The sequence below is a fragment of the Petaurus breviceps genome, unplaced genomic scaffold (assembly GCF_028583685.1).
Source record: "Petaurus breviceps papuanus isolate PSGF00001 unplaced genomic scaffold, PetGlider_PUasm1.0 207, whole genome shotgun sequence".
In the NCBI taxonomy this organism is placed as follows: Eukaryota; Metazoa; Chordata; class Mammalia; order Diprotodontia; family Petauridae; genus Petaurus; species Petaurus breviceps.
This window is the reverse complement of record NW_027185850.1, coordinates 21,107,423-21,121,477: the sequence shown is the minus strand read 5'-3', so window position 1 is coordinate 21,121,477 and position 14,055 is coordinate 21,107,423. Positions and strand designations below refer to the sequence as shown.

General features: G+C 44.4%; 1 protein-coding gene across 1 annotated transcript in view; it reads right to left on the bottom strand.

Moving 5' to 3' along the window:
- The window catches only part of LOC138164941 (ubiquitin carboxyl-terminal hydrolase 24), a 151,523-nt gene that overhangs the window by 94,014 nt on the left and 43,454 nt on the right, over positions 1-14,055 (bottom strand). The window contains exons 4-9 of the mRNA XM_069092923.1: positions 10,929-11,072; positions 8,612-8,734; positions 3,251-3,286; positions 2,719-2,784; positions 769-834; positions 289-363 (exon numbers count right to left, since the gene is read on the bottom strand). Coding sequence (XP_068949024.1) covers positions 289-363; positions 769-834; positions 2,719-2,784; positions 3,251-3,286; positions 8,612-8,734; positions 10,929-11,072 — 510 coding nt within the window. The remainder of the gene's footprint in view (positions 1-288; positions 364-768; positions 835-2,718; positions 2,785-3,250; positions 3,287-8,611; positions 8,735-10,928; positions 11,073-14,055) is intronic.

The window sequence follows — 14,055 nt, the reverse complement described above, 5'->3', positions numbered from 1 at the left end:
GTCTTCAGATAATATAAACCTGGCTATCGAAACAACGCCTCAAGACTTACCACAGAGCCAGATTAATTTCACTAATAGGAAAAATCAACACGTTCTTTTTAAAACAGAAAGAATAGACACAGATAGCACTTCCTGAGAAATCTATCTTCAGTCTCATGATCGGAGTGAACATGGAGATGACATTTCAAAAGTAAACATCAGTCAGTTGTGAAACCAGGGTTAAGTTTCAACTGCCCTGACATCCATCCACCTGCGCAGGGGGAAACTCCCCAGGGTCTCACGACTTACCTTGTCCTTCAGGTCCTTCTCTTCCACACTCTGCACGTACTTGATCATCTTGTGGATGACCGGATCGAGCATTGGCTGTGAAGAGAACAGCACAGCGGGATATACACACGCTCTCAATCAGGAAGGAACAGACCTAACCTGTCGGCTGCCTCTGACAGAAGAGGAGATGCCAGGGAACAGCCAGACACCACCATCCTTAGGTGTGGAACTTGGGAAAAGCCATTCAAACTCCGGGCTTCACTTTCCTCATATTAACTCACATGCAAAGGGACGAGGGGGACAAGTTCTTCAAATTAACCACATCCAAACGATCTAGTTTTCAAATTAATAAATAGGATTTAGGATCAGTTGCCCTTTGAATTGAGCACTCTTCTAAGAAACCCAAGAGCAGCTGCTTTATCGCTCTCAGGACTAGCATCCCTCCTTCTTAAGCATGCCGTCCTTTCTTGGCTCGTCTGGGTGTCCATGTGTTGGGTTTACCTGCACGACCGAGGAGTTGAGGTACTCTGCACACACCCCCAGAGGCTGGACTAGCGCAGAGACGGCCTGGAAGGAAGGACAGCAGACACTCAGAGATGAGGCGGGGCTCTCCTCCAGGAGGAAGAGACACTGCCCTGTGCTTTTCATTTTGTCTCACATAATTCCAGTTAAGACATGGAAACAAACTCACTGGGCACCACAGTCACTCCCTTTCAATTCTTATTAATGACAGACCAAACAAAAATGACAGCTGTCAGCCATGAAGGGAGCAGGATGAACGGCTGAGCTCAACTCTCCAAGCCCAGAGGACGGAAAGCTCATCAGCACATTCAGCAACTCGAGGGGAGCCCCAAGTTCCTCTACACTGGTTCACACATGAGGAGCTGAAATGTGAGGAGTGAAATGAATTCCGAGGTTTCGATGCCACCTCCTGCAGGAAGCCCTCCTGACTCTCCCAGCTGCAAATTTCTTCCCTTCTAAGGTGACCTTCCATCCACTCTGTGTTTTTCTTGTATGATCTAATTCATATGGGCTGTCTCACTCATTAGAATGTAAGCTTCTTGAGGACAGGGATTAATTTACACAGAACTAGAACTGTGACCTGAACATAAATCATACAGCTTTATTCACTAACAAACCACCCGCCAGATAAAAGTCCAGCTTGTAAGGCCCATCTCTTTACGTCTTCACTGCGTCAGGAATACCCACCCCTGTCCATCTAATACTCCAGGTTAATAACCTCAGCATTAAACTCGGTGCCTTGTTCTCCACACGTTCACACATTGTATTGGTTGCCTGATTTTGTCTTTTTCTACCTATCAGCAACCTCTGGCCTGATCAGACACTAACAATTCTAAGAAATAACAGATTATGGTGGCCACCAGAGTGTCCCAGTATGTGAGCCTTGCTCCCCACTCGCTACAGTGTGCACCCTCAGAACCCTGGGGTAACTTGTCTGTAAGGCAGGACATGAACGACCCAAGCAAGCAAAAGCAAGCCCCCCCCCAACCCTCTTTTAGAAAGTCTTTCCAGCACAGATATAAAACACACCGGCATGGCCAGACCGCTCACCCAGTCCCCAGAGCTGACAGTAACTTGGAAAAAACTGTTTAGATTCAGATGGGAAGGAAATCTGTAGCATTAACAAAAGAACAAAGGGAAACCTCTCCTCTTTAAGTTGCGCCTAAAGCCAGGGGCCTTTCTGCTCTTATCAGGAACTGTTTACAGCTCCCATCTTACACCCCCCCCCCACCCCCTGAAAGGCCTTCTGAAACGCTCCATGTCCCCAGAGCTGCGCCAGGCATACCTGTACATGTCCACCTATGTGTAATCTTTCTCTTAAGGGATAACTCTGTGATCCCTACAGGGACAGGAGACTTCTACAACCCTGTCTGAAAAGCTGGCATCTTGCCCTGACAGATAACCTCTGGTAAGGAAGAGCCAGGATCCCATAAGGCCACCCAAGTGGCTGTTAAGATAGTCTTGACTGTCCACGTGTGATTACTGATGTGTATTATAAGTGCATGCATGTGTGTTTATGAAAATGTGACAATCACAAAACACAAAACACCCAGGTTTGCATCTCAGCCCTGCCATGGACTCCTTATGTGATCTCCAACAAAGCACCAAGCCTTTCTGGGTCTGGATCAATCTCTACCCTTCATTACCCTTCAGTGGTTGCTGTGACCAATGAGAGAACAGATTCTAAAGTAATCACCAGACGCTCAAGGCAGGAAGCAAGCTAAAAATGCCACCAGATCACCCAACACATCCTGGACCCCCAACACACTTGAAGAGATTTCTGGGTGGACCTTGCAGAACTAGTTTATAAATGAACATCTCAAGTCAAACCTAAACTCCAAGAAACTGTTTCTTCACATAGACCAGTTCTTTACTGACTTTAAATGGAGGGAAGTTCTCCAAAGGAGTGTACGTAATGGCTTAACTTACCCCGAGTTCTATATCTTCTGAATGAAGTTTAGATTGAATTGCTGCAAATCCACCCAATTCACCAAACTAACAAGAAAACATGAACAAGTTAATTATTAGTATATTGCATTGGGAAGCACAGGACTTTAAGCCAACAGTTTATTAATTTGGTCTTTAGTAATTTGGCTTGAGAGTTTTGAGCACAAGAAAAGTTTTTAATTCTTAAATTCATTCATATAATTCAGTCATGTACTGGAGTATACATAAATTAAGGTGCTCAAGTCCTAGAACTGACAGTAATTTCACATAAACTGTTCACATCCAAACGGAGAGGAGATTTACAGCATTAACAAAAAGAGGAGAAAGGCCAGAGGGAACAGCACTCCACCTTCAGCTGTTTCACGTATCAAGATCTGATTTTCTTGTGAGGCTGCTCTTTTTAGAATAAAGACCTTCACTGCGTTTTAAAAATAAAAACGACTCCCTTCCCCCATCTCACCCCCTGCAAAAAAAAACAAACAAACCAAAACAACCCACAGTGAAAATTACTTACCCTATTAACCAAATCCACAAGCCATCCATGCGGTTCCTGTGAGAAAATGAAAAGCTAAATTAGACACACACACACACACACACACACACACACACACACCCACACACATACACACACCCCCACACACACACACACCCCCTCCCTTGTCTATCAAAATCTTCTTCCTGAATGTATGCCAGAGGTTCAGCTAGATGGCACCAGTCACATACATGGCAGATGACACAGGCATATCAGTTACTGCATTTGTAAAATCTATAAAGTTCATTAGAACGGAATCTTCTGTGGGTTTCAGCCATCACATAAGTACAGCTGACAAGAAATGCCAGGAGATGGTATTCGTGAGGTTTTTTGGTCTAATCTCTCTAGATAAGTGATATACAGAATTTGAGATTAAGCTTCTTTTCTAAATCTACTTTTCTAAGTTCTCATTCAGATATGCCATTTATCTTCTATTGGATTAAAAGGTCAGTGGTACCCCTCACCAAAAGTACCATTCTCTAGTTGTATTCCACTCATTTTTACAATTTAAAAATTATTTCTAATAAGAGCCCCCCAGTTAATTATGAAAATATTCAACTGAAGACAGGATATAAAAAGGTCATATAAGCAGCATCTAGATGAAACAGTACCAAGAGTTCACTGACCCGACTTTAATTTACTCTTCTTAGAAGCAAAAGAGATCTAACAATTTATTAAGTGGCTACATGTTTAAATAAGTGTGCTGGGAATTCTTTTATGTGTAAGAGCTTGAAAAGGCTCACTGAGGAAGGAGAGAAGAAAGGATAAGAAGCCAGAATCCAAGTGTGTTTATAAGAGACATATTTGAAACAGAAAGTCACACACAGAGTTAAAATACAGGGTTGGAGCAGAATCGATTACATTTTAGATGAAGTTAAAAAAAAAAGGCAGGGGTTGCAATCATGATCAAAGTAAAAGTAAAACCAGACCTAATTTGAAGAGATAAACAGGGAAATGAAATTTTGGTAAAATAAGGAACCACAGAGAATGAATTAAAATCAATACTGAACATACATAGTATCCGAATTTTGAACAGTAAAGTTAAACCAAGAAAATACAGAGACAAAACTATACTAGTAGGGGATCTTAATTTACCCCTTTAAGATCAAGATAAACTTAACCACAAAATAGATAAAAAAAAAATTAAGGACCCGAATAGAATTATAGAAAAGCTAGCTATATTAGCCCTCTGGAGAATGCTGAATGGGAGCTGAAAGGAGAATACCCATTCCTCAACTGTACATGGAGCCTTCACAAAAATAACTGTGTATCAGGGCATAAAAACCTCACAAATGCAGAAAAGCAGAAATGTTAAAGAGCGTCCTTCACAGACCATAATGCAGTAAAAAATTACATTCAATAAAGAGTCTCTGAAGTATAGACTAAAAATTAATAAGGAACTAAATAACCTATCCTGAAAAATTAGTGGGCTGAAGAACAAATCATAGAAACAATCAACAATTTCACTGAAGGTAATAAAAATGAGAAAACATGCCAAAATTTAAGCAGGACTTAGGGGAAAATTTATATCCTGAAATGCTTACTTCAAAAAAGAGAAAGAATAGATGAAGGAACTGGGCATGAAACTAAAAAAAACCTAGGGGGAAAATTTAAAAACCCCTAACTAAACAGAAAAATAGAAATCTTGAAAATAAAAAAATTAAAATAATAAGGTTGAAAATTAAGAAAAAAATTCCAAGTAAAAGTTGGAGCTATTTAAAAAAAATCAAATAAACCAAATTACCAATATTAAAAATGAAAAAAGTGAATTCACAAACAATAAAGAGAAAATAAAACCAATGATGTCATTTTCCCAAATATATTCCAATAAATCTGATAAACTAAATGAAATGAATGAATATTCACAAAAATGGAAATCTGCTTAAAAGATGAACAGAATATAAAATAGAATATTTAAATAATCCAATGTTAGAAAAACTGAGCAAACCATAAATGAGCTCCCTAATAAAAAAAATAAAACACTACCCCAAGACTAGAAGAACTTAATGAGAATTCTACCATTTAAAGAAGAAAAACTTTTTTGGGGGAAAAAAAAGGTAAAAAGGAGTCCTATCAAATTCTTTCTACAACACAAATATGGTCTAAAACAGGGAATGCCAAAATGGAGAAAACTACAGACCAATTTCCCTAATTAATATTGAAGAACCATACTAGCAAAGGTTATCACCAAGGTCAGGTACAGGGACAGGCTGGGTCTACCTACACCAGTCACACCATAAGCATAACGGGCCACATCCCCAACAAAACAGCAAAAGCCACATCATTATTAACAGATGCAGAACAGGCATTTCTACATGTTAACCAACAAAACCTGGTAGAAAGAGAAACTCCATTGATTAACTACAGCCGGTGTAAGATACTTGGGATTCCACCTGCCAAGGCACACGGGAACTCCAGGAACACAATGACAAGATACTCTTCACATAAATAAAGGCGTCTAAACTGCTGCAGAATGTTAACTGCTTATGGGGAGACTGAACCAATATAAAAATGAGGATACAAAAGGAGAGAAAAGGCAGTCCCCGCCCTCGAGGAGCTTACAATCTAAGGGGGAAGAGACAACATGCAAACAAATACACACAAAGCAAGATACACAAGGGATCAACAGGAAATAATTCTAGAGCAAGAGCTGTAACTAAGAGGGCTGTTTTGGCTGAGGCTTGAAGGGAGGCCAGGGAGATCAGCAGTGAGAGCAGAGAAAGGGGGAGTCTTGTCTGCCGAGCAGCCAGGAGGCCAGGTCACTGGACTGAAGGATGTGTGGTGGGGAAGGAGGCGTATGAAGGCTGGGAAGGGAGGAGGGGGGCTAGGTTGTGAATCTGATCCTGGAGGCGACAGGACATTATAATGAGAACAATGGCAGTAAAAGTATAATGGATAAACTGCAGCGGGCTGAGTAGGGGAGTGACACAGGCAGATGGAGGATGGAGGACGGACAAGAGCAGGGCAGGGGGAACTGCCAAAGCTGCTGCAGTCATCCAGGTACAAGGTGGTGAGGGTCTGCACAGACATGGCAGCCTCAGGAAAATGAGGACGTAGCGAGAGATGCTGAAAGTCAACAGGCCTTGGCAACAGCTTGTATCGAGGGTGAGAGACCACAGGGAATCTGAACAAGGCTGTGAGCCCGAAGGTCCAGCGAAGGTGCTGCCCTCCAGGGAGGGTAACAGGGGAAAGGTAAGGAATTCCCTTTCAGAGAGGCTGAGGGGGGAACGCGGTTCTAGATTTCAAAAAAGAGAAGAGAATGGAGTCTGCACTCTAGTTACTCCTGTTCTAGAGTGCCCAACTCTTCAGGACCCCACGGGGTTTTCTTACGTTTGCCATTTCCTTCTCCAGAGGATTAAGGCAAATGGAGGTTGAGTGACTTACCCAGGGTCACACAGCTAGTAAGTGTCAAGAGGCCAAATCTGAATTCAGGTCTGACTTCCTGACTCCTAGCCCAGAGCTCTGCCCCTGATTTTACAGATGAGGGCAAAGGGCCCAGAGAGCTATTAACTGAGAGCACAAAGTCAGGCCCCAGGGAAGTCGCAGACCTCAAACTAAAACCAGGCCTCTGCACTCCAGCATCAGCAGATCCTTCCAATTCACTGTGCTGCTTATGTGGGGGAGAAAACAGGCCATTTTTCTGAAGCCTTTCTTGTTCAATGGAAGGGATTCTTATCCCACATTCATAGGAGCTAAAATGGTGGCTGCCTTCTAGTAGGTCTGTCCCCCCTCCCCCCCAGTTGTGTACTGTAGTTTTGCTAAGTAAAAACGACTTCCTATGAAGCCAAAATATTCTACTCAAACAAATGTAAGCATCAAAAACAAAAACAACAAAATGCTAAACTGTTCCAAATGTTTACCCACAGTGTAATGTGTATTTTCTTGTGTATCTTTGCTTTTATTAGACTGTTAAGCTTGTGAGCCTGCCATTTCTTCCACATTGTACAGACTTTACTAAAAAACAGCCCTGGGTCTGAAATGATCATAGATGGCATTTCTACATAGCTTAATGGTCTGCAAACCACCTTACATGCATTTATTTTCTCTGATCCCTCCAAAAGCACGGAGATTGGTAAAGACAACTACAGAAGGGATGCCCTGCTGCTAGGAGAGAAGGGTCTACATCACTCCAGAACTTCTACAGTGATTCTGTGGGTGAAAGAGCCAGCACTCAGGACTCCAGAATCAGCGCTATTTCTTTTTTGCTTTTTGTTGGGGTTAAGTTACTTGCCCAAGGTCACACAGGTAGTAAGTGTTAAGTGTCTGACGCCGGATTTGAACTCAGGTCCTCCTGACTCCAGGGCCGGTGCTCCAGTCACTGTGCCATCGAGCCACCCCATCAGTGTTATTTCTAACACAGCACTGATGCATCCTCAGAGTAAATGCTTCTGTGCTTATGCACTGATAACAAAATAGGATTACTGCCTTTCCTTGCAATCTGGAAAACCTGCACAAAATTTTTTGGCCCTCCCCTTGCAGCAGAGAAGAAGTCTGATTTTGTTTCTTTTATGGGGTGTTTACAGTACCTTACTGTAAAATTTGGTTAGATATTCTATAACACTATACATGTATTTTATGTATTTCTGAGTTTCTAAACTTTTTCTGTGTCATCGGCAGCTTCCGCAAAACTCCCCTAAAATTCCCATTCAATTTCCTATGCCAAGCTGCAATATATGAAAATCAGAATGGGGAAAGTTGCAATGCGGAAGGGATAACTGTATTAGAAGCAAACGTGCGAGTATGTGTGTGTGAGAGAGAGAGAGAGACAGAGACCAGGTCCAGAGTAAGGAGTAATAGTGTAAAGCATCAAGAGATCTTGTTTTAAAGCCTCACAGTGGGAGGGTGAGGAAAGTACTTAAATGAAACATGGATTACTTATTTAATAATTCCAACTCCATCAGAAACAAATAGCGTCACTTTGCTAGGAACAATCATGAGGGCCAAATCCAGGCCAGTGCCTCTTCTGGTACAGCCTACAAACTAAAAACAATTTTAATATTATTAAGTTTTAAAAATAAAAATGCATTAAGATTGTTGAGCTTAAAAGAGGCTAGCACTGGGTAGGATTCAGCCCTCTGAACCAGACTCAGGTGACCATCACAGTTCTTTGATTCCACCAGTTAAATCAGATCAGACTCAATCTAGACGCCACCAGCCTCATATCTGGCAATCAAATAATCACATGAGATTTCAGACACTGTAAAATTCTTCACACACAATGTCACTCAAGAAGAAGGGGAAGAAAAATTGAATTCTTATGTTTTACTAAGTGTTTGCAATATAGAAAATTTCCTATCTTCCACTGCAATTGTCTATAATGAGATGAGAAAGACCTCAGCCTACCTTTTGGAAAGCAGATACAGGTGAGATGGCAAACATATTTCCTTCTCCAAAAATCTCAGCCCAATTTCTTTGAGATACTTTCATCCGGTTTTTAAAATGGTATTCATTATCAGGATTGAAAGCCTGGATATAAAGAAAACACAGAAACATGACTACTGCTTATTTCTATGGCAGCACATGTTGGATTTAGAGAAGAGGTTAAAACTATTTCCCTAGAAGGCCTACATTAGTGTAATTACTGCAAGAAAAGATAGGGAATTTATTTTCTGGCTACAACAAAAACATGAGGAATACAAACTCATGTAAATGTCTTTAATCTTTTCTATCTTCCTGTGTAGGTAGGAAGAGCAGAAGCCAAGAGGATCCAAAGTCTGGTTTCTACTATTGTTTAAAAAAAAAAAAAAAGAGTGAGGGAACCAGACTCCGGATAGGAAATATCATATGGGAGTGGGAGGGAGAGATAGGAGCCGGCCTCCCTCCCTGCTGCCACTATGAGCCCAAGTGTCACTATCAAACTGTCAGTGTGTGTGTGTGTGTGTGTGTGTGTGTGTGTGACCACTAACCTTGGGAAGTAAGTGCTATTATTACCCACGCTGTACTGATGAGGAAACTGAGTCTAAGGAGAGTTTGGTGACTTGCCCCAGGTCCCCCAGCTGCTAAGTGTTTGAGGCACTCTGAATTCCACTAATCTACGCTCTGCACGTGCCACCAGCATCCTAGCTTGGCTCCTACAACACAGGAGAGGCTTCAAATACAGGCCACACAGAATCTGCCTTCAGGGTGCATCAGCCACCACAAGGCCGGGATGAAAAGGGTGGTTTGCTGGTTCATGGGCAATGCCAGGCAGCGTCACCCACCAAGCTCCTGAGTTCACCAACCCAAAGGCCAGGCTGGTGAGCTGTGCTGGGAGTCTGTCCTGCTCTGATGGGTCCTAGTCTTAATAGGACTGACCCCTTTAGATACATTGGCCCAGGGGCTGCCAGCAATTTGTACCTCCACTGACCCCTTCCTGTGCTTAATTCTCCAAAATGACCAACAGTAAATCGTTTTCATCACTACTGCTTGAATGCTAGGTTCCTTTCTATCTTCTTCATTTTACCCTTGATCTCCCCTATAGAATCTGGGGTGGCCATGGGACCTTCTTTCCCCTTTCCCCAAACCCGATGAAAGAAGCTCTCACAAAAGCTAGGTGCCAGCCCAACTGCCATCTTGCTTTTCTTCCCCCCTCCTACATTATGGGCTCCAAGATGGTGCAGTCCCATGTCCACAAAGGGCCAATAATGACCACAGCAGGAAACAGCTTTGTCTTAAATGAAGAACTGGACCCTTTGCCTTGCTGGTGGGGTCTGCCTTGGGTATGATCAAGGAAGCATGACATGCTCCAATGGGGGCAGAAGAGACAGAGACCATGCCTACAGGTCCAAAGTTGGCACTGACTGGACTTGGAGAGATCTTTCCCCCAGTTTCTCCCTCATGCTCCCTTTATGGGCTAGATTATTTTTTCTCTTAAGGACTATACCTTAAACCCAGATCACACTGGTTCTCATAGATTGGCCAACAAAAGGTCCCAGCCCAGGCCACACCTGGTCTTTGTTTGGCCCTGACTGACTCAGAGTGTGCAAATAGCAACCAGTCTCTGTTTTGGCTAAAAACCTCCATCTTCCCCTCCCAGACTGATTTCTTTTTGGCTAGGTAAGAGGCCATTCTCTGCCTCATTTCTTACCCAGCCTTAATCACTGAATGGGTGCTACTTCAGTCAAACAGACCTGGGAAAGATGTTGGCTCACAGAGGCCAAGGCCCCCACTGCATCGGGGGCTGTCTCCTGTTGCCCTGATCTGGACCTTGCCACTGGGCCCAGATGGAGAGAGTGAAGCTGATAACTTGCACAGCCCTCCCTCACTTACATCCAATTCCCTTGCAGGTCACGACATCAACTCCCCGGTACCATGGGTGTCCTCCAGAAGGAAGGACAAGCAGCCATCACCACCACCACCATCACGATGCCCTGTGGCTCCCCTCGCCTTCTCTCTGATTCCTTTTGAATTCTCTAATCATGGAGCTGATCCTACCTAATCTCAGGGACACCCAAAAAGTCCTCTTTGCCTCTGTGTGCTCAGAGTTTTGGACACCCGGCGCTACAGGCTTTACTGCTGACTTTCTGGTCATCTTCAATGCCTTGTTTACTCCCACTGCTTCTAGTCTCTGAAATCTGACTCCGTAGAGAGACCTAGAGAGCTTTCACTCTCTGCTTAGTTTGATTCAATCAGAAGGTATTTAAGAATCAAAGCTGAAGAACCACCGGCTGAGATACAGTACCATTGTGAGCACGCCCAGGAGACCGATGGGAACCGGGTCTTGCTTGACCCGCTCTGCAGCCAGATCAACCAACAGCATCAGCATGTTGTAGATGCCCTCGTGGATTTCTGTGCCCCACTTGTGAACTGCACTGGAAGTCAGTAACTGCAGGAAAAGAGAACACATTTTAGAGCTTAGAGTGAAGAGAAAGGCCATGCTTTCTACATGCAGGACTCACTAAATCCAGTGTGAGACGTGTGTGTGTGTGTGTGTATGTGATACTGACTCCATGGACACATGCTTTTTAACTGTGCACATTTCTCCTGCAATAATAACACTTGAAGGTTTGCAAAGCAATTTACAATCCTAACAAAAAACCCCACAGAAGCCAAGAGGAAATTTTAAATACAAAAAACCACAGGGACATGGGAGCCTGGGTAGGAAGGAAAGAGGTTTTTGCAGATCAGAGAGGGAACTATGCTCCCCTCTGCAAAGAAGGCTGGCCTGCTCCTCTACTTTTCTCTTAAGTAAGGAAATAAAAAACCATTGAGCTGTTTGTTTTAAATAAGAGGATTTCACTTATGAAATATTACTGAAGTCTTAATAATGTGTTTGATAAGATTTCTCTTCAGAAAGAAAACCATGAAACAGGAGTGACCCATGAATTACCGGATAACCAGAAATAATTACAATTAAGACCAAAAGTGTTTTTTCAAAGGCAAAACTCAGTTCCAAATTTTCCAAATATAAACTAAGCCACACTACTTGGTTAAAAAACATTTAAGATACAAGGATTTGATACGAATCAAAATGGGACTGTTTCACATGCAAATTTGGTATCAAAATATGTTCCTTCTTATTCCTAGAAAATTATGAATCTTGGGGCGGCCAGGTAGCACAGCGAGTAAGAGCACCGGCCCCAGTGTCGGGACGACCTGGGGATAGAATCTGGGCTCAGACACTTAGCACCCACCCAGAAACACCTGGCCGTGTAACCTTGAGAGCAAGTTACTTAACCCTGATTACTTTAAAAAAAAAAAAAAGAAAATTATGAATCTTAAGAACCTGAAAAAAATAGCATTTTTAAAAGAACCATTATATGCTGATGGATACATAGCCAGTGAGCCCCTGCCTATGTAAGCCCAAATGATGCATTTGCTCATGCTTCTCCAAGTGATGAGCCGGGGGACCTGAGGTGATGAGGGGGAAGGAAGCATGCAGCCATGTGAGGACACAGACCCACAACACACATGCATGACGATTTTTAAATGATCAGGAAGGAGGGATGGTCAAGGCCTTGTCTGCCCAGAGAAGCAGGAAGAATCAGGCCTGGACTAGGCTGGGAGAGGAATGTGGTGAAAGGGTCAGCAATGGTAGCAATGCCATCGACTCTGCCTGACACCAGCAAGGATGGCATCCCCACCTGGGACCACAAATGTCCATGCATTTCCTAATGTTCTCTTGCCCAAACAAGACATGCACAGGACGGGAGACAGTATGATCTCTATTAGAAGCAGCGTTGGGAATGAGGAAGGGGGCAGCACGGGCTCAGGAGTCAGATGACCTCGGCTCAAACCCCAATTTGATACTTACTACCTGGGCTGACCTTGGACAAGTCAAGTCATTTAACCTTTTGGGGCCTCAGTTTCCTCTTCTGTAAAAACAAGTAGGTTGGAGGAGATGATTTCTAAAAGTTTCAGAATCACAGAATTTCAGAGTTGGAAAGGACCTCTGTTTGGCATTTAAAGCCCTTCCCAACCTTCCTCCGACCTACCTTTCCAGACTTCTGATACCTAACTCCCGTCCGGCACTGCAGCCAAAGGCCCTCCTGAGGCGGCCACTCCATAAAGCCCATCTTTCATCTCCCCTCCTTGCAGGGCAGGCCGGGAAGGTTTCTCTCTCCACAGCTGCCCCTTCTGATCCCGAGTTTCCTTCATGGCTCAACCTCTGCAAGCTACCCCCTGCCCCACCTCCAGCCACTATTCTCTGCTTCTTTTGGATACACTTGGTACATGGTCTTTCCCCATACACAACATAATCTCTCAGAGGGCAGGGACCGTCTGGCTGCCGTGGAACAGGTGACCTCAGAGGCCACAGAGTCCGACAGTATCTGAGAAAGGGCCCTCCCTGCCACCTACCTAACCTGACTGAAGGGGAAATCTGCTAGTGCCTGAAGCGGCCTTTCTTCTACGACTGAAGAACCGCCAAGTGTTCAGTCAGTGAACACTTCTTAAGCACCTATCCTGTGGCAGGTACTATGTGAAGTACAAGGGAGGCAAATGCGTACACAAAAGGAAGCAGGGCTGGGGAGGCGAAGGTGGGGGAAGGCACCTCGCTCAGGGCACACCTGCCCCGACCGTTCCTCCTTCATCTTTCCCCATTTCCCACCTGACGGGCCTCCCCCCTCGCTCTGCTCTAGCGTAGCCGTCCACCGGAAGCTGAGGCCCGTCACTACCTGGCTCGCCTTCCCCTGCTTACATGTGGCCCCCACACCTCCACGGCACAATTCCTAAGTGACACTTTCTGGCTACTGGACTGGAGGATGGAGGCTGCAGAAGAGTCTGCTCCTCCCCTCCCTGGATTCTGCCAGGGCAAAGGGGCTTCTAGCACATCCTATGTTCCTGTCACATTCCCAAGGCAGGGTACTCCTGATTCAATATGACATCCTGACACTGCTCGCTTCATGGGGGTCAGACTCCTTGAAGGAGCCTGACTTTCTTCTGGGTGTTGAGATGACCGTCAGACAAAGTGGCCTCTGACCTTCCCTTCTTCCATCTCTTGCCCTGCAGCTGGGGAAGCAGCAGGAGCCCGGAGACTGCCAGAGTCTTGGTGCTTCTCCCTCTGGGCTCTCTCCAGGGCCCTGCTGCCAGGCTGTGTCCGGCTGGCTTGGCACTGAGCTGGAACAGAGCTCGGGGGTGGCTCTTCCTCTCTCTCACCCCTGGGGTGGGGGGTTAAGAAACCACCTCAATTCCAGGCATAGCCCATTGGATTTGGGATTTATCCACTGTCATCTGCTGTAATCCTCTCTACAGAAGTAACCCTGTGTTTTATTTGTGGAGGATTACTATGCAGGAATCAAGCTGCCTTATAACTATGTATGTTAAGCCAAGGATGTCCCTTACGGTCCATGTGAGCCCACCTCTGACTA